General features: G+C 32.0%; 3 protein-coding genes across 3 annotated transcripts; 2 read left to right on the forward strand and 1 right to left on the reverse strand.

Moving 5' to 3' along the window:
* Window positions 1-1,241: 1,241 nt before the first annotated feature.
* On the forward strand, window positions 1,242-2,283 carry LOC111415245 (SAYSVFN motif domain containing 1). Its single transcript, XM_023046824.2, has 3 exons — window positions 1,242-1,747; window positions 1,800-2,155; window positions 2,217-2,283. The coding sequence occupies exons 1-3, from the start codon at window positions 1,628-1,630 to the stop codon at window positions 2,236-2,238; spliced, it is 498 nt and encodes a 165-aa protein (XP_022902592.1). The 5' UTR covers window positions 1,242-1,627; the 3' UTR covers window positions 2,239-2,283.
* Window positions 2,284-2,422: 139 nt separating this feature from the next.
* LOC111415255 (GMP reductase 1-like) lies at window positions 2,423-7,959 on the forward strand. Its single transcript, XM_023046836.2, has 5 exons — window positions 2,423-2,703; window positions 6,727-7,104; window positions 7,161-7,349; window positions 7,405-7,588; window positions 7,654-7,959. The coding sequence occupies exons 1-5, from the start codon at window positions 2,617-2,619 to the stop codon at window positions 7,851-7,853; spliced, it is 1,038 nt and encodes a 345-aa protein (XP_022902604.1). The 5' UTR covers window positions 2,423-2,616; the 3' UTR covers window positions 7,854-7,959.
* A 4,227-nt stretch (window positions 7,960-12,186) lies between these two features.
* On the reverse strand, window positions 12,187-18,278 carry LOC111415246 (Sirtuin 2). The gene is made up of 7 exons (XM_023046826.2): window positions 18,177-18,278; window positions 17,877-18,016; window positions 17,725-17,821; window positions 17,311-17,667; window positions 17,044-17,236; window positions 16,805-16,991; window positions 12,187-12,505 (listed from the first exon to the last, which is right to left on the reverse strand). The coding sequence occupies exons 1-7, from the start codon at window positions 18,196-18,198 to the stop codon at window positions 12,338-12,340; spliced, it is 1,164 nt and encodes a 387-aa protein (XP_022902594.1). The 5' UTR covers window positions 18,199-18,278; the 3' UTR covers window positions 12,187-12,337.
* Window positions 18,279-18,877: the final 599 nt, after the last annotated feature.

Here is an 18,877-nt window from a genome sequence, read left to right on the forward strand (position 1 = left end):
TTGAAAACGAGGCATATTAAAAAATTCACCCCTCGCCCCCTACGGCAAATCTGGGAGTGCTGGTGTGCTAGAAGGATACCAGAGGACCTAATGCAATAATCTAGACTAGTCCCAGGGTGCTGCAGCCTCTAGTTATTGAGAAAATAATATCTAAGTATGCTATTGAAGACGAGGAACCCCTCGGCCCCTATGGCAAATCTGAGGGTGAGGGTAGACAGGGAACATACTAGAGGGTCTATTCGAATTATCCAGGGTAGTCGCAGATTGCTACAACTTCTGTAGTTTCAGAGAACGATTTTTCAATTGATATGTTCAATACTTGTCTGGACAACTGTATTTTTATGAATCTGAATCTGGTACAGATTCGAATATAATAATAATAATAATAATAATAATAATGATTTTTAGAAAATTAGGATGGTCAGATTATTCCATATTTTTTTAGTTTTTTAAAACTATTATTATATTAAAGGTTGGGTTCACTGATTCAACAAAACCTGTCCGATATCACAACAACTCAAATTTAAGGTTTTTCTAGTGAAAATAACAACTGTTCTGAATTGTTTTGATTGTTGTAAGTACTAATTTTTAATATAAAACTTTAAAAGAACTAAAGCAGCAGTGATTAAATAAACTTTTTAAGTACCTAGAACAACAAGAACAATTTAGAGCAACAAAAAATATGTGATTTTGCAAAATTAATGTCCGTGTTAAACGTAAAACACATCTAGAACAATTTGAATCGGCAATGTTTGAGTTATTTTAGATTGTTCTATGTTTTTTAATTCTTATTGTGTAATATAAAATCGCTGACACAAGAATTACTGACTGAAACTTCGAAAAACTTTAATTTTCAAAGAGTAAATTGCCCTTTAGAGAGTTGTTCTAGTGAAAATAATAGCTGTTCCAGATTGCGTTAGCTATAATAAGTATATATTTGTAATATGGAATTGATAATAGAAAAACTATGGTCACAGCAATCAACTAGACATTTCGGTAGCCAAACCTATTTTTAGCTATAACTTCGTAATGCTCTATCCCATAATTTTGATTTTCTAGAACAATCCCCATTTCCAAAAATGGGAGGCTAGTCAAAAAACCCGTTTTTTCGGTTTTCTCGCGGAGTTTATATTTTTTCGATTTGCCGCTTTGGAACAATGTAGAACAACTCTAGAACAATCTAGAACAACAAGGAAAATTTTTAAAAATCAAAAAATGGGGGGCTAACTTCCCGCACTCCCGCCATAACTATGTTAGGCTCTACTCTACGAGATCTTTCTAATGAGCTATTAATCATTGCAATCGATGCACAAACAAAAAAGTTTGTTTATGGATATAATTTATGGGTAACTTCACACTGGTTAGAACGATTCATCATCATGCAAATTAATGAAAAATGTTTGGTCCGATGTTGAATTCGCCCTTTCTATTCTCAGCGCCTCATATGAACTGTTTATAACACAGTTTATAACTTATGTAAAGTGTGTTGCATAAACGATGTGTTGACGTGTATGTCAGCTGTAACGAAAAGTGGAAAGTTTTGGTAAACCCGGAATTAAATCGACCCTGAATGGAGAATATGTTATTGTTTTGAATAATGTAGGTGTCCTCTTAAAATACCATCAATATGGAACAGAAATTAGCTAATTATCGACAAAGACAAGAAAGGCAGGTTTATTTAGATAAAACTAAACAAAGAATTAGCAACTTTTTTAATACAACCCAAAGTGAATCAAAAACTAACAACGTAAGTTACAACACTAAAATAATATAATAAATATAAAATAATTCATTTTTAGACATTCCATGAAGAAGAACACAATCCTGAATCGGAAACACTTCTTATAAATGATACACAATCAGAAACAAGTATAACAAGTGATGATGATAACATAAATTGTTGTACCCGAATTGATTTACTTTACTATTTTTTATTGTTTTTAATATGGGCTACATTATATGTGATATTTATTGAATACCAATTTGGTACCATTTATTTAATATTATCCGCTTTAATTGGAATTTACTTAAATACCAGAACCAAACCAAAGAGGCCCGGAGAGATCAGCGCTTATTCCGTTTTCAATCGAAACTGCAAAAGTATTGATGGCACATTAAAAGCAGAACAATTTGAAAGGGAAATTCGATATGGAAGGTGACATTAGTGAACAAAAAAAAGAAAACGAGTATTTAATGAATATAATTGGTTGTTTTAGTTATGGACTACTACATGTATAATATATTTTCCTTATTAAATAATATAACTTAGGTTACAAAAAAAAAGTGTTTATTTAATTTATTTAATTATCCACCAATCTAAACCCAGAACCATTATAGATAACAGCAAAATAAAGCGTAATCATTTATTTTGTTATCAGGCCGTTCTGAATTTAAATAAAATGACGAAGTAACAGATTTGTTGGGTCGGGATTTCGACCCGATTCCGACGCGTCGCTCGTAGAAACCGACGACGTCGGAGTCACGCGACGTCCACCGTCGGTTACTGAACGAGAGATCGCGATGAATTTACGTCAGTAAAATCTAACAGTAATCGGTTATAGGCTGTGCTTATTTTAGCAGAAGTTTCTCGATCGTCATCCCTACAGCAAGTTGAAAATGCCGAACATCATCAATGAAATCAAGCTCGACTTTAAAGACGTTCTACTTAGACCTAAAAGGTCCACACTAAAAAGTCGTAACGATGTAAGTTTTATTGATTTATACTTTTAGCATGAAAATAAATTTCGAATTAATTAATGAATACAAAATAATGATTTTTTTATTTGTTTTATTGTGTAAAAAGTAAAGTCTCGTGATAATCTATTGAAAAACCATCTAATCTATTTCTAAATGAATGCACGCGTGTGTATTGTTATAGATTATGCAATCGTGACTTTCAAAAGTTTGTTTATTAAATCAATTCAGTAGTTAGTTAAAGCTCTTCGAACAGATGATGCTATTGTCATTTTAAATAGAAACTAGTTCAATGCCAAAATAAGATTATCGAACAAGGCCATTGTGATCGGTTTGAACGTTTTTTATCACCACTTTATAAAGTAAATTGAACTTGAGTATGTTTTAAGTTATTGGAATATATCCAAATTGTTTTTGTTTGAATTTAAAATGAAATTTTAAAATTTTTAAAATAACTAAAAATATATTTTAAAATAGCAAGGCACTCAAAGGTCTTATTATTTTGGAATCAAAAAAATTCTCCGTTGAAAAATTTAGTTTTTGTATTTTATAAATAATGCTGAATCATTACCACAGCAGTAAAAAGCTGAACATTTTTATTCTTTAAATGTAGCCATTTAAAACAAAACTAGAAAAATAATCGAATAATAGAACATTAGTAACCGTAAAAGAATGCCAAATTAATCTGCTCGGCTTTTGGCCGATTATCACCCATGATTGTGTTCACAACAATGCCTGTGATGTTGATGAGGTTTAAAGAAAACTGGGCCTGGACCACTTCAAAGTGAATCCTTGAAATGCATTAGCCCACTTTTATAATTTTGAGTAGCATCAATTATGTTGGGCTAGCCACCCGTTGGTTGGTTATGTCGATGAAAATAAAAGAGGCAGTTACTACAAGTTCTTCATTGCCAGTTGTGTTACCAGCTTGTTGGTGGTCTTCATGGTGGACGGCTTCCTGCTGCCTTTCCCTCCATTACTATCCACGGTAATTTATGCTCGCCCATTTTTTTTACATGGCTGTGCCATCTTCTACGCTGTCGGCTCATTGTGCAATGTCTTGTATTTCGCACTGTTCTCGGATGTTAGCGTTTCTTATTTTGTCTCTTCTCGTTTAGCCTAGCATAGTTCCTAGCAACTCTATCTGTTCGTACGTATTGGTTCTACCAAACTGTGTCTATCAAGCATCCCGATAGGACTGCTGCTTTATTTACTAAACTTCTTACTTCTCTAGTGGGGTTGTAACTGCATTAGATATCAATACCTAGATATCTGAATGTGTTAAGCTGTTCGAAAGGTCTTGTCCTTCACAACCAGTTTGCACCTGACAATACATATATGTCAGAGCTGTCGGGCCGACTTATAGAACTTAAACAGTTGTTTCTTCAGGTCATCCTCACTCTCCGCTATGATAACTGCAATTTCGACGTAGCACATCAGTCGTTTGCTGCTTATTTTGTATCCCAAATGTCATGACCAGATGTATTGCGATATGGTCTTGGATTCTTGGTACGTTGCCGGTGTTAAGAGTGGGGATTAATTTCATGGCTTGAGATGGTATTTGTTTCTCCATTAGCATGGGTAAAATGACTAATAGGCCCAGCTTATCAAATGCCCTTATGGGTAGGCGGGTTTATTAAATTCAATTGATATCTCTTTTAGTTGTTTTATTATAAATATAGTATTGTTGATCTGTTTTTTCGTATCCCCAAGTGTTTTTCTCTGTTCTAAATTTGCCTTTCTAGTTTCTCTTTTGTGATGTTGGTAAGTAATTTCATAGATGTGTTTAGCAGGGTTATTCCTCTGTATTGTCCGGGCAGATCTTTTGCCTTTCTTTCAAAATGGGTTTTGTAGTATTACCTTGTGACGTATACAAAATGTTGCTAAACAGCGTCAGTAGCTTTTCGCCATATTTTAGGAGCACATTAAGTTTGGTTTCTGCTCCTTCGGTTTTTCAGATTCCTTGTTTTTTCTGCTAGTTCCTCTATTAGTGTTGATATTTCCTCATCTATTTCATAATTTATTTGAGTTTTTTCCTCAGCGCTATATAATTGTTTAAAGTGGCTTGCCTAAAAGTTCGGCGGGATGCTTTTTATTTGCATGTATTTACTGGCTTCTTTCTGTTTCTTACCATCTTCGAGACTTTTTAATAAAAATTCGGGCGATACTTCCAAAAAAAAGGCTTGGACATCTATGTTATTTGAATATGAAAATAAAACGAAATATGTGAATTTCGCACTTGCAAAATTATTCGGTCTCTTCTTCTCGCTCCGCCAAGATGGTCACGTCTGTTTTGTGATACCTCATTTGTTTTGTTGTGTGATCAAAGTGATCAAACGTTCTAGACCGCAGTTCTCGGCACCAAAACATACTCCATCATGTTGCTTAAGCATGTTCTCAATCCTAAATTGATATCCGAAAAATTGAGTGTTTTCTGATTTTTTGAACAAATGTCTGCTGGAGCAGATTTTTCTAGAAAAATTCGAATAACTCGAGAACGACCGAATCAAATTGCAAAAAGTAAAGTTATTTATAAACCTTCAAAACAGACAAATCCAAATATGTAAAAATATACAGGGTGTTCCATTTAAAAAAATAAAGTAGGTGGCGACTTCCGGTATAACCGGAAGTGCTAGAAATCTGAAAATATTTTAGATGAAGAGAACGTAATTGATAATACTTAAGTCTGCATTCTCAAATTTTTTGTTTGACCAGAACCCCAGAAACGTCTAATGACCGGTCTCGCTGAGACACCCTGTATAGTTCAGGGTAGGCTATATCTCGATGAAGTAGCATTTCCTAATAGATGGAAGGCGTGGATCAATTGAATGGCCACTAAGATCCCCGGATCTACAAAACTAAACTTGAGTCGCTTGACGACTTAGTAAAGAAACAATTATTACGGCCCAGCATGAATTTAATAACGGTTTGGGATACTGCCAGGTACAAGAAGAGTTTCACTTTTAGCATTTAATTAAGTAGACGATGTTAAGATAAAACCATGTTATATTTTACCTGAAATAAAATAGTAATAGTATCTTATTAATAGTCATTTCTTCGAAGACAGCTGAATATCGTTTCATGAAAAATACTCGTAGTATCCATAAATGCAACAAAAATGGGGGTTCCTATTTAAAAGTGTCAACTTAGAGATCGTATTTCAATTTTGGGACACCTGTATAGGGTGCGCCAAATTGGACACTTTTAAAGGGAAACTCCTCTTTCTGTAAGAGATAGAGGAAAAATGATATCAGTGTTTGAGGCTCGTTTCTAACAAGAAACTTAATGGCGAAACCCGCATATCGATATCTCTTACGGTTTCAGAGTTACAGGTGTTTTTCGAAAAAGTGAATTTTCGAAAAGTCGTCATAATTTTTTTCTTATTGATCTTCCTTTCTGTGAAAGCATTTCCAAAGCAACTTTTTATGTAGAATTCGATGGAATAAGTTAGCTTTCCCTCAAAGCAATATTTTAGTAGTTATTGACATAAAAATTACTTTTTTAAATGAACCATCCTATATATTTTTTAAATTCGACGAGAGCATAAAATTTCCTTTTCAAAAATATAGCACACTTGATATCTCTTTCAAGTCTTTAAGATTTTCAATTGCATACTAGTAGGGTAGTGGGCTTTGACTTGAACGAAATATCAAGTGTGCTATATTTTATGTTAACAAAATACATGTACCTAATAAAAAGTTTGTGATGAAGGAAAAGTTTCTTTTAACTACAGCGCCATCTTTATTTTGGTACAATGAATAATAACAATACTTAAGAACTGAAGTCATTTATGTACTCTAACAACATCTTCTTGCAAAACTAAGATATTTCAACCCATTCCAGAGATACTTGGCCTGGGAGTTTTAAGTGAAAGACCTGTATATATACAGGTGTTTACAAATAATATTTATTCCTAATTCGTTTTAAAATCAATTTCGAATGACTTATTTCAACAACATGATTGCATTTCCATTAAAATAAATGTTTTGAAATTATAATTACAAATTGCAATTTATTTTTGTTAAATTTTAGGTTAACCTCTATAGAAATATAACATTTAGAAATTCAAAGAGAACATATCAGGGAATTCCTGTAATGGCCTCAAATATGGATACGGTGGGAACATTTAAGATGGCTAAAGCGCTATCAAAACATGGTTTATTTACTACCATCCATAAATATTACACTGTGGATGAATGGAAAGCTTTCGCCTCCGAAAATCCGGATTGTCTCCCAAATATAGCTGCAAGTGCCGGAATGGCTGAAGCGGATTTTCAACGACTTTCGGACATTTTAAATGCAGTACCAGATATTACATTTATTTGTTTGGACGTTGCTAACGGGTATTCCCAGCATTTCGTTGATTTTGTTCGAAAAGTTCGAGCTGCATTTCCAACACACACCATAATCGTATGTAAATCATTTTTGTTAAAATCGTTTTAATGTATTAATGAAGAATTTTCTAGGCGGGTAATGTTGTTACCGGTGAAATGGTTGAAGAATTAATTTTATCAGGGGCTGATATAATAAAAGTAGGTATTGGTCCAGGAAGTGTTTGTACGACAAGAATGAAAACTGGCGTTGGTTATCCTCAATTATCAGCGGTGATTGAATGTGCTGATGCTGCTCATGGATTGCAAGGACATATCATTTCAGTAAGTAATAAAGTTTTTAAAATGATTTATATTAATAAAAATATTTTTCTTTTAGGATGGGGGTTGTACATGTGCGGGTGATGTTGCAAAAGCTTTTGGAGCTGGTGCTGATTTTGTTATGGCTGGAGGAATGTTCGCTGGTCATGATCAATGTGAAGGAGATGTTATTGAGAAAAACGGAAAAAAATTTAAACTATTTTATGGAATGTCTTCCAGTACAGCAATGGAAAAACACTCGGGTAATAATTTAATTCCCTTATTTAACAACAAAATAAATCAATTAAAATCTTTTTTTTTTTTTAAGGAGGTGTTGCTGAATATAGATCGTCTGAAGGTAAAACGGTCGAAGTCCCATACAAAGGTGACGTTGAACCGACCGTTTTAGACATTTTAGGTGGATTACGAAGCGCTTGTACTTATACAGGAGCTGGTAAAATCAAGGAACTTCCGCGTAGAGCCACGTTTATACGATGCACACAACAACTTAACACAATTTATAGTTAAATTCTACAATTTACATATATACAACATATGTTCAGTATTTTGAAAGAGTTTTATTTATTTTTTATTACGTACGTGTTGTGTCCACATAAATCTTTTATCAAAATTACGCAAATGAACTTTTTTTTTAAATTAAAACAAATTGTTATAGAATTACGTTTATACTGACATCGAGAAGTGCCTCAGGGTTTTTTATTAGTAAAAGAATTAGTTAATTGAACTAAAACTAGCACTATCTCTAGAACTATAGTAGCCATAGAAGTAGAAACAGCGCCTTTTAAAAAAGTGTTTGACAGTGCGAATGCAATGTTGCAACCATCTTCAGAAACAACTTATTAACAAGAATATATCAATTTTCTTGATTTTTTTATATCTTTTATTGAACTAAAACTAGAATTAACACTTGCACTACCGTTAGAACTAACACTAGACCTAGAAATATTCGAATTTAGCCATCTTGAAAATCGTTCAAGATGGCTAAACCCGAATATTTCTAGTTTTATGTCTAGTGTTATTGTTATGTTAATTCTAGTGTTAGTTGTTATTCAAGGCCAAGTTGTTGTACACTTCGAACGTGTTCGTGAAGGTTTCAACATGCCACCCGAAACGTCAAACACTTTTCTAAAAGATCCAAAAGTTTTTAGTTCTAGGTCTACTGTTCTAGTTTTTGTTCAGTTAACACCGGCCATGAAAGCCCTCGTACTTATAAATTAATTAATGTTTTTGCGCTACAAATAGATAATGTGCTCAAAGTTTTGCATTACACTAAGTGAGGTTGTTTCAAAAGTATTATTCCGACATTAAATAAATTTTTGGCTTTTATTTATGTAGTTTCAAATATACGTACATCCTTTTCCTACAATTTTGATAAAAAGTGTAAAAGATTCAAATTTGAAAAGCTATTCAATTGACATCAACAATAAACAATGTTATCGGAAAGAACGATGGTAAGATGGTACATAAATATGTTCATGTGGAATATTTTACGTTTACTGTTTCATTTACAACACTTGTCTAGTTTTAACTTTTTATTTCATTTGATCAATATTGATTACAAAATCCATTTTACCAGTAATTTTAAGAATTTAAATTTTGTTTAAAAATATCAATGATTAAAATTTTGTACTTTTGTGCTGGTTTTATTATTAAATCCGTTTTACATATTTCGGCCTTATAGGGTCATCTTCAGAAGCGCTACAATTAATGACAATAAGAATTGTTCTAAAACTATTGTTAAAGTTAACTTACTTGTCATTAGAAAAAGTTGCCCTTCAAAACCTCGTACATATCGTAAATTTTGGCACAGCAAAACACAAAATGTTAATCTAATGTACAAAAGTGATTGAAAATCTTAAATTTAAAAATAAAAATTATAGAATTAACACGTTAAATATTGCAATTTAACCAGTACAATTTTAATCATTAATATTTTTAAATCAAATTTAAATTTTTATTTCATTGTTCAGTTCAGTTTTGCTAGAACTGTCTTTTATACAGGCGATAAACTCCCCTTTGTAACATAAATCGCCCATTTTCCACTGCTCATAAAGACCGATATCTTCGCAACCGCTCGATGAAAAAATTGCGGTAAGGTTTGTTATAATCACTAAACATTTCTACGTAACTCTTGGAGAAAGTTCTAATTGTTGATATGTATTTGACAAATGGAGAACTGTGTAAAATCTTTTAATTTATTAAAAATCTCGCTTGAATTTGGTAGTGGATAATGTTCTGATTTTGTTACTGAATTCATTAATATCTTATAGTAGTCACAAATTCAAATCTTTCTATTTTTTCGATTACTGCTATCGTTAAAGCCACTTGCTATGATTTGGTCTAACCTATCTAATTCTTGAGATACCTGATTTCAAAGAATAAGGTACAGTTCTGTTCAGATATAATGCGAAAAGAGCCGCTCGTAGAGGCATAAAATTGTACTAGAAACGACCTACGTTCACGAGGCATTCAATCCCAGTTTTGCCTGCTCTGTAGTGTTGTAAAAGTTCCGAACAGGCAAGCGGAGTGATGTGATTTATGGTCAAGATGACTGAATCACAAAGAAAAATTAAGAAAATAAATAAGTATAAGCAATCCATCTACTTTACACAATTCCTGTAGTAAATGAAAATAATTACTAATAATTACTGTATTAATGAAAATTATATATTGATAGTAAGTTATATATAAACTTTGAAATATATCAATAACCATTTTAATATAATAAAATCAAAAATCAATATAATAGTCCTATAGTATAACAAAAAATATAAGATATTATTATACATATAAAATATAATAAATATTATAATAATCTAATTGGGAAGATTTTATAAGGTCCATTATAATATTATCAGTATTTTGTATAATACCCATTATTCTCTTAGCAACATTGCAACCTGGTAGACATCGAATTTACTACTCTTTCGCATGCATCCTTGTATGTCATTTGAAGAGAGTTTCATAAAGCTTTATTTATAAGTTTTATATTTGTTCATTATATTACTGAGATTTTTAAATACTCTAAAATCATTTATTAGAGGATCATATAAAACGTGTATTTGTTGTTCTTAAAAATATCAAAAAAGATTTAAAATAAAATAAACACATTTTAAAAAAGGGTGAGTCATTCTTCGGCCCACATCAAACTGGGACGGTTTTACCTGGGTTAAGGAAGAGGGTAACTTCTTCCAGTACCAGCGTCATGTCGGAGCTAACAGAGGACGATTCGCATTAAATCTGAACAGAGCTGTACAGGACAAGCTTTAAAAATATAGAAGGATTTCCTTCTAGTACTAAATCAACTTTAAAATCATTAAATTTATCGTTTTCTGGCCTGAAAACTTTAAATTTTGACTCAGATTCATTAATGATTTCACTAACCATTTGAGGACTAGCAATACTTTTATTTTGTTTGCGGTTTCTAGCTTAACATTTAAATCTTTTATCAAATTTCTACCCATTCAAATAGGACTTGATTCCACATCCAGATCGGTTTTAATGACATAAATAAAAGCCGGGGTGATTTTTGCCCGCTCAAGTATAGTCAGAAAAAAGGAGATGCGTCGACGTTTTTTCGTATAGGCCGTCCAAATTACACAAAATCCCATATACAGTATGTAAAATTAACCCCGAAAATGTAATTTGGACGGCCTATACGAACGAAAATCGACGCATCTCTTTTTTTTCTGACTGTACCTGAAAAGATTTATAACAGTCAGACAAAGACAGGGTCGAACTTAAATTTTTGTAAACTAAAATTTAATAAAAACCAAAGTTTAGTTATAACAACTAAAATTTAATTATAAAAACTAGTATAAGTCTTAGAAAAAAATATTACTTTTAGGAATGTCTAAATAATAGAATAACAAAATTTTAAAGAATCTAATTATCCGCCGCCCTTTTTTGTAATTAGACAATGTATGCCTTCTCAAAACATTTCTTAGAAAAAAATATGTACTTAATATTAGAAATACAACAAATAAGAGAATAATGAGTATTTATATATCACCCTATTATTTTTCTACAATTTGCAAGTAAAGTGTGTTCTTTATTGCGGCCCTGTGTGAGGAATCCCAGCATTCTACAATGGGAAACTACCTGTTGCAACCCCGCGTTTGTTCATTTTACAACTCCAGTAGGAAAGTGACAGTTATAAAAACCGATCGCCGTGCGGAAGACTATACTACGATTAAATATTCTTTACAAACAATCCTAAACCTAACTGGTACATAAATCTTTCATAAAACTTTTAAAATGAACATGCACAAATTTTGGTGTTCTTTTTGAAGAATTATTTCAAATTTTGTATACAGCTAATGTTTATGAAACTCTACAATAAAATCGTCAGCCACACTACCAGGGCTGTCCCATTTTTATGGTTATCAGGGGCAATTATGGCTATTTTCCTAAGGTATCTTGAAAACAGTGGTAGATAGGAGAATAACACATCAGACCAAAAAGTTGAAAGAAACATAGGAGTTTAAATACGATATCAAAATGTATACAGTGTTCAAACAAAAACTTGCGGATGGTATAAGAATCAGAAACACGAAAAAATGACACGCCTGGTCAACAATCGTGTGGCTGACGATTTTATTATTTTATTGTAGAGATTTATAAACATTAGGTGTATACCAAATTTGAAATTTTACCACCCTGTGTAGTGATGCATTTTTGACCACATGTTTATTAGCATTTTTCTCCTATTTTGTCGAGTACTATGGCCTCTTAAAATATCTGCACGTCGTTCATTAACATCCTGTATAATGAGACTTTTACCAATATTTAGGATGAGCTGCATTATCTTATCATCTTAGGTAAAAAGTATTTTCCGAAATTAAAAAAATATTTGGCTTTTATTTATGTAGCTTTAAATATTACATGTACATACTTTTCCTATACAATAATATCGCAGTAAATATGTATTTAAATGGAATCGTTAACATAAACCTTTAAACATTCCCAAAAAAAATTATCTAAAAATTAATTTATAATTTATTTGAATTTTCACCACCAATAGACTTTTTATTATCATCTTCTTTTATTTCCTCTTCTCTTTTATTTCGATCTAATTCTCTCTTTTCATCTTCCTTTTTTTCTCCATCTTCTTTATCATTTTCTGACAGCTCTTGATCATAAAGAGCCAATAATTCCTCCTAAAATTAAGATTATTTAACACTATTCCTACCACGACCGGTCAATTGTCGGTTTTTGATATTTCGATTAGAATTTCTTTTGTACAAGGTAATTGAATAAACTTGAATAATTGAATTTTACTTTGAATAAAATCACACCTCGAAAGGATGCCAAAACGTCACAAATTCAAACCACTAAACTTTAGTGAGCCGAAGGTGACAGGAAGATGACTAGGAAATTTCTAATATTGAAAATGACAATGTAGATATTCATGATCTAATTGAGACCGACTTAAATACCGATGACAATGAAGAATATGTTTTGAACGCACGTAAGAGAAGGAAAAAAAAGATTTTTAGCTAGTTCTAAGAGTGATAATAAAGAAGAAGTGATTGAAACTGCTATAGACCGAACTATTTGGCGAGAAGTAAAAGAGGGATCTAAGCCTCTAAGAGTACCTATTCACAATATTTTTCGGGAAACGTCAGGTCCGATATGGCACAGCAAACAGAATATTGCGAAAGGTAAAGTTAGCATTTTCTCTGATTATTGATAAAAACATAATTGAACACATAAGAAAATGTACACAAGCGGAATCTTTTCGAGTATTGCAAAATTATATGCATTAATTGCACGTATGTACGCGGCGCGTATCAGTCTAAAAATATAGATATTGCACGTATGTGGAACAAAAAGTGAGATCCGGCATTTTTCTCAAATACTATGAGCTGAAATAACTTTACGGAAATTATGAGGTTTATTCGATTTGACAACAGAAATCAACGAAGACAACTTTTACAAACCGATAAATTTGCTTTGATTACGGAAGTTTGGAACGAATTCATTGGGAACAGTCAAAACTGTTATAACCAGGACCATATATAACTGTGGATGAACAATTGTTCCCAACAAAAGCAAGATGTAGATATACGTAGTACATGCCTAATAAACCAGACAAATTTGGTATCAAGTTCTGGTTAGCATCCGATATAAATAGCAAATATGTAATAAATGGTTCTTTTTATTTGGGACAAGATGAGAAGAGAGCCCTTCAGTTCCGCTGGGAGAGTTTGTCTCTCTGAAATTAGTAGGACCATACACAGGATGAGGAAGAAATATAACAACGGATAATCTTTTTACAAGCATGTCTGTAGCGACAAAACTTTTAGCGAAGAAAACTACGACTGTTGGGACGATTCGAGGAAATAGAAGAGTCCTACCAAAATTGGCGAAACTGAAAAGTGACAACATGACAGGTTATTCAACAAAATTATATGGATCAAATAATTGTATTTTGACAATTTACAAAGCTAAACCATATAAAAAGGTACTGATTCTTAGCACAATGCATAATTCCGTACATATTGAAGAGGATGATACCCATATACCAGAAACAATTAGGTTCTACAATAGCACCAAATTTGGTGTAGATGTGACCGACCAAATGTCCTAAAAGTCCTAAAGTCTCCTAAAAGTCGAAGATGGCCTTTAAGCGGTCCATACACGATGACTCTTAAGGCAGTGCCGCCAGAGCCGCCGAGACTAAATACTTCCTATAGAGGACAGATACTACTTATACAATACTAGAAACTGCTTAAAAAGATAGATATTGTCTATAGAAACCTACGTACAAATTGGTTGCAAAATACCAATACTACTTGTAGAAGACTAAATACTGCCGGCAGAAGACTAAAAACTCCTTGCAGAAGACAAATACTACCTATACAATACTAGAAACTGTTTGCAGAAGATAGATATTGTCTATGGAAGGCAAGGTACTGTTACCAATAGCCAAGGAATTGGTTCCAGAATATTAATACTGCTTGCAGAAGACTAAATACTTCCTATAGAGGACCAAAAATTCCTTGCGGAAGATAAATACTACCTATACAATACTAGAAACTGATTAAAAAGATAGATATTGTCTATAGAAACCTAAATACTGCTACCAATAGACTACAAATTGGTTGCAAAATACCAATACTACTTGTAGAAGACTAAATACTGCCGGCAGAAGACTAAAAACTCCTTGCGGAAGACAAATACTACCTACACAATACTAGAAACTGTTTACAGAAGATAGATATTGTCTATGGAAGGCTAGGTACTGCTACCAATAGCCAAGGTATTGGTTCCAGAATACTAATACTGCTTGCAGAAAAATCCCATAAACATGGGTACATTCTGTATAGGTTTATAAATTTTTACCAAAAATCTTTTTCGGCAAACGATGCCATTTCGATGGACGTTGGAAATAAACTAAAGCGATACTTTTGGTGTCGTATGCACGTCGCAATCCCATACACGTTGACTCTTGCAAGGCGCCAGAAAAACGAAGAGGGCTATGAAAATCTGGTTTGCGCCACTGTAAGTTTCACAAAAAAGTAGCTCAGGTTCGCCAAAGCCGCAACTTTCTATCTTTCATAATAACTGAGATACCCTGCAAACCCATCAAAATTTGGACACCTGTACAGGGTAGGCAAATTTGGGTGTTATTATAGGCTATCTCAGAAACTATAAGAGATACGAAAAAAGTAGGTGCCATGTTCCGGTCTCTTTTTTCGAGACTAGTCCAATCCCGCAAACACCAAACCTCTATCTTCTTTTGTTTTTAAGTTATCGCCAAAAAGTCAAATTTTCGTGATTTCAAAAAATGATCATATTTCGTTTATTTTTGAAATTAGAGAAATGGGGTTGATACGTTCTTGAGACACTTTTTTAAGTAGAATATACTGCCGTTGAAAAATTTTAAAAATATTTGATGATTTTTGAGATACAACACAAAGTTGTATTTTTTTAAATACAAACTATACTTGATTATGATGTTAATGAAAAGAGCATATTTTTAGCTTTCCAATAATGTATCGCATGTATGGTATATTTGCGGAAAATAAGCGTTAATTTTCGATTCCAAAATAGTAAGCGCTAAAGTTCAAAATTTTGATTATAGTAGGCGGGTTCGGAAAGTAATTAGTAGTAATTACTATCTAATTGCTATATCGTTTTGCACGAATATGACAGAAAGTTGGGCGTGTACCATTATGCAGGATAAAGTTGGTTTTGTACCAACAAATAAAAACTTTGAATAGTTGATTTAAATTTCTCAGTGTCTTATCCCTGACTTTGTTCACCAATAAAAAATGATTTGTAGATAAAGTTTGTTTATTAAAAATATAAGAAACGTATTAATTAATAAATAATTAAACATGAACAACAACTTCAGGAACTAAACATTCACAGACTGTGTCATCTTCTTCTACTAAACTTACTGGTTGTAAGGTTAGCACAGTTGGGTATCAATGAATGAAATCTTCGGTAGTATCTTCCCAGTTTTCCCCAACCATGGTTTTTAAATCTCATGAGATTTAAAAGTTTTTTCATATTCGCAACCTTTTCTTTTGAAATTTTGTGAGATAGATGAAAATTAGGGATCATAAACTGGGCAGCGGACTTTCCATTGAAACTATGTTTATATGGGATATGGAGCCTTATCTATCATTTTCAAAGGATAATTTTTTAATTTTTCGCTTTATGTATTTAAAGATAATGAGAAATTTTTAAGCGGGAAACTCGTTTCGAAAAATTCATGAATGAAATGATCAGTAAACTCACGTTACTATAGTAACTAAGTGGCATTTAACGTTTTCTTCGCCTACTATAATTGAAATTTTGAATATTAATCTTTAATATTTTAGAATTAAAAAATAACGCTTATTTTCCCCAAATACACCATGCGTGCAATACATCATTGGAAAGCTAAAAATATGCTCTTTTCAGTAACACCATAATCCACTATAGTTTGTATTTAAAAAAATACAACTTTGAGTTGTAGCTCAAAAATCATCAAATATTTTTAAAATGTTTCAACGGCAGTATATTCTGCTGAAAAAAGTGTCTTAAGAACGCATCAACCCCATTTCTCTAATTTCAAAAATAAACGAAATATGAGCATTTTTTGAAATCACGAAAATTTGACTTTTTAGCTATAACTTAAAAACAAAAGAAGATAGAGGTTTGGTGTTTGCCGGATTGGACTAGACTCGAAAAAAGAGACCGGGACATGGCACCTACTTTTTTCGTATCTCTTATAGTTTCTGAGATAGCCTATAATAACACCCAAATTTGCCCACCCTGTACATATGTGGAAAATGTACAATCCATAAACCTATTTGTAAAAAATGCGGCGAAAACGAATAAAATGTATATTATACACTGGTGAATAAAAGAAACCATGTTTTTATTGGTTGTGTTAAAGGCCGGTCATTTGACTTGTCTCGGTAGGGATAGGTAACTTATTTACTAAATAATAACTTATTTACCTTCCATCCTAATTTTTCAGCTAAAAGCAAACATCCATCATCACAATCTCCTAACCAACACACATCTCGTGTGTTTTTTGAGGAATCAAACTCCAATCCGCCTCCCACTCCCATTATAGCCATTAATCCACTTCTTTGACCAGCTTTTTCTCTATTTATTAACAACCTTGGACATTCCTTGGAAACTCTATAATGAAAACTATTTTTAACAGGTTTCTTTTTAATGATGAATTTATTACCTATCAACAAGTGAAGCAAATGGTTGTACAGCTAATGATGAACCCAATATTATTAATAAATCAGCCTTTACAAAATCAGTTTGCAAATATCTATAAAATTTTTCAGGAAGCGATTCCCCAAAAAATACAATATCAGGTTTCACTACGCCTGGACAATCTTCACATATTGGAACATCTATTGTAAAAATTTTGTCTAAAAATTTAAAATATTTATTAAAAAATCTAATATACAAAATTCAAAGCATGTTTATTATTAAATAAGTTTACCTTTCATCCATTCCTGAGAATACTCCTTATTACATTCAAGACAATGGCCTTGATTAAAAGTTCCGTGGGCTTCCACTAATTTTTCATCAGGTATTCCAGCTACCCTTTCTAACGTATCAATATTTTGAGTATAATGCCTCAACAAAATACCTTTATTGTTTAACATTTTTATAAAATAATGACAAACAGTTGGTTTAAAAGTTCCCGGATATAACTCTTTGGCTAGTTCGAAAAATGGTCGAGGATTTTTGTGAAAAAAGTCCAATTCAAAAATAGCCTGTGGATGTGGTAAATTATATTTTTGTAAATTGTGATAAAGGCCATAAACGGGAGAACGAAAATCTGGTATTCCAGCAGCTACAAGCAATACCATACTTATTATATACATTTCAAATTATTATTAAGTAAAATTACATGTTGATATCCCCGCTCCAGCCATTGTAATAATCTTTTTACATTTATCACTTTTTATATATTCAACAATACCATCTAATGTAAATTCAGATAAAACCTGCTTTAAACGAAACATAATCAAATTATAAATACTCTATATTGTTGAAAACCACCTTATTCTTTGAAGATTCCTCGTCATCATCAGATAATCCTAATTTGGAAGCCAAATATTTTCTGATATAACCCATTCCTGTCGCTTCGCTAGTACCTGGTGTTTCTTCTTCTGAATCATCATCGAGATGACTTTTTGAGCCTATACAACACATCAGTTTCAAACACATCAATTCCTTTGCGGAATATCTTTATACAATGAGGTTATACAAACTCTTATTAAAAAATATCTTTATTGGGAAAGTAATGGTGACGCTTTCGAATAGTTTAAGTTTCAGCTTATTGTTTATATATTTGCTTACCATCTTTTTCTTCCGATGACATCGTTTATTTATATTATTTTAGTGTGATTGTAGATTAAATTTATGATCTGACAGTATTTGACAGCATCAACCACATGTGTGAAGTTAGCTATTTTTTACTCGTTAGTAAAGATATTGATAGATGTCACTCGAATAGATTTTCAAATTTGAATCAATTACACTTTTTATCAAAATTGTAGCTATATTTAATTTTGTGTTATAATCAAAGTTTCCTTTTATATTTATTTATATTGTAAAAAAACGATTATTATGAAACAAAGAATATGTTGTTTTTTTTAACAATATGGGATTGTTCGTATAAAAATAATAAATAATAACCCACATTGTTGTGTTTTTGTGTCAACTATGTGCAAAAATGTTATTTTTAAAAATAACGTTTACAAATAAAAAATCAAAATAAATGGCCTTTTATTTATTTACATTAATTATTAGCGTTTTATTGTTGAATGATTTAGATGAAAAGGTTATTCAAATAAAACTCATTGAAAATATAAAATTAACGATAGAAACAAGTATAATTAGCAGAGTAACACTTTGACATCAAACTTAAAACTGAGACAATTTCATTAAAACAGCTGCGATTACTTTAGATGTTGTTGTGGAGGAATTTAAGACGTACACCCACTGAAAAATTAGAAAATCACAAATTACTCAAGAAGGGTAGAACAAATTTTAAATAT

This window comes from Onthophagus taurus, chromosome 7 (genome assembly GCF_036711975.1).
Source record: "Onthophagus taurus isolate NC chromosome 7, IU_Otau_3.0, whole genome shotgun sequence".
In the NCBI taxonomy this organism is placed as follows: domain Eukaryota; kingdom Metazoa; phylum Arthropoda; class Insecta; order Coleoptera; family Scarabaeidae; genus Onthophagus; species Onthophagus taurus.

What these genes read in the sequence shown, in the direction of transcription:
- LOC111415246 (XM_023046826.2), bottom strand. Translation starts at nt 18,198, where the DNA reads ATGTCATCGGAAGAAAAAGATG. An exon ending in GTCATCGGAAGAAAAAGATG is followed by an intron (nt 18,017 to 18,176) that starts GTAAGCAAATAT and finishes TGTGTTGTATAG; the next exon opens with GCTCAAAAAGTCATCTCGAT. An exon ending in TTTGCTTCACTTGTTGATAG is followed by an intron (nt 16,992 to 17,043) that starts GTAATAAATTCA and finishes TTTTCATTATAG; the next exon opens with AGTTTCCAAGGAATGTCCAA.
- LOC111415245 (XM_023046824.2), top strand. Translation starts at nt 1,628, where the DNA reads ATGGAACAGAAATTAGCTAATTATCGACAAAGACAAGAAAGGCAGGTT. An exon ending in GTGAATCAAAAACTAACAAC is followed by an intron (nt 1,748 to 1,799) that starts GTAAGTTACAAC and finishes ATTCATTTTTAG; the next exon opens with ACATTCCATGAAGAAGAACA. An exon ending in AGGGAAATTCGATATGGAAG is followed by an intron (nt 2,156 to 2,216) that starts GTGACATTAGTG and finishes TGGTTGTTTTAG; the next exon opens with TTATGGACTACTACATGTAT.
- LOC111415255 (XM_023046836.2), top strand. Translation starts at nt 2,617, where the DNA reads ATGCCGAACATCATCAATGAAATCAAGCTCGACTTTAAAGACGTTCTA. An exon ending in CACTAAAAAGTCGTAACGAT is followed by an intron (nt 2,704 to 6,726) that starts GTAAGTTTTATT and finishes GTTAAATTTTAG; the next exon opens with GTTAACCTCTATAGAAATAT. An exon ending in AGCAATGGAAAAACACTCGG is followed by an intron (nt 7,589 to 7,653) that starts GTAATAATTTAA and finishes TTTTTTTTTAAG; the next exon opens with GAGGTGTTGCTGAATATAGA.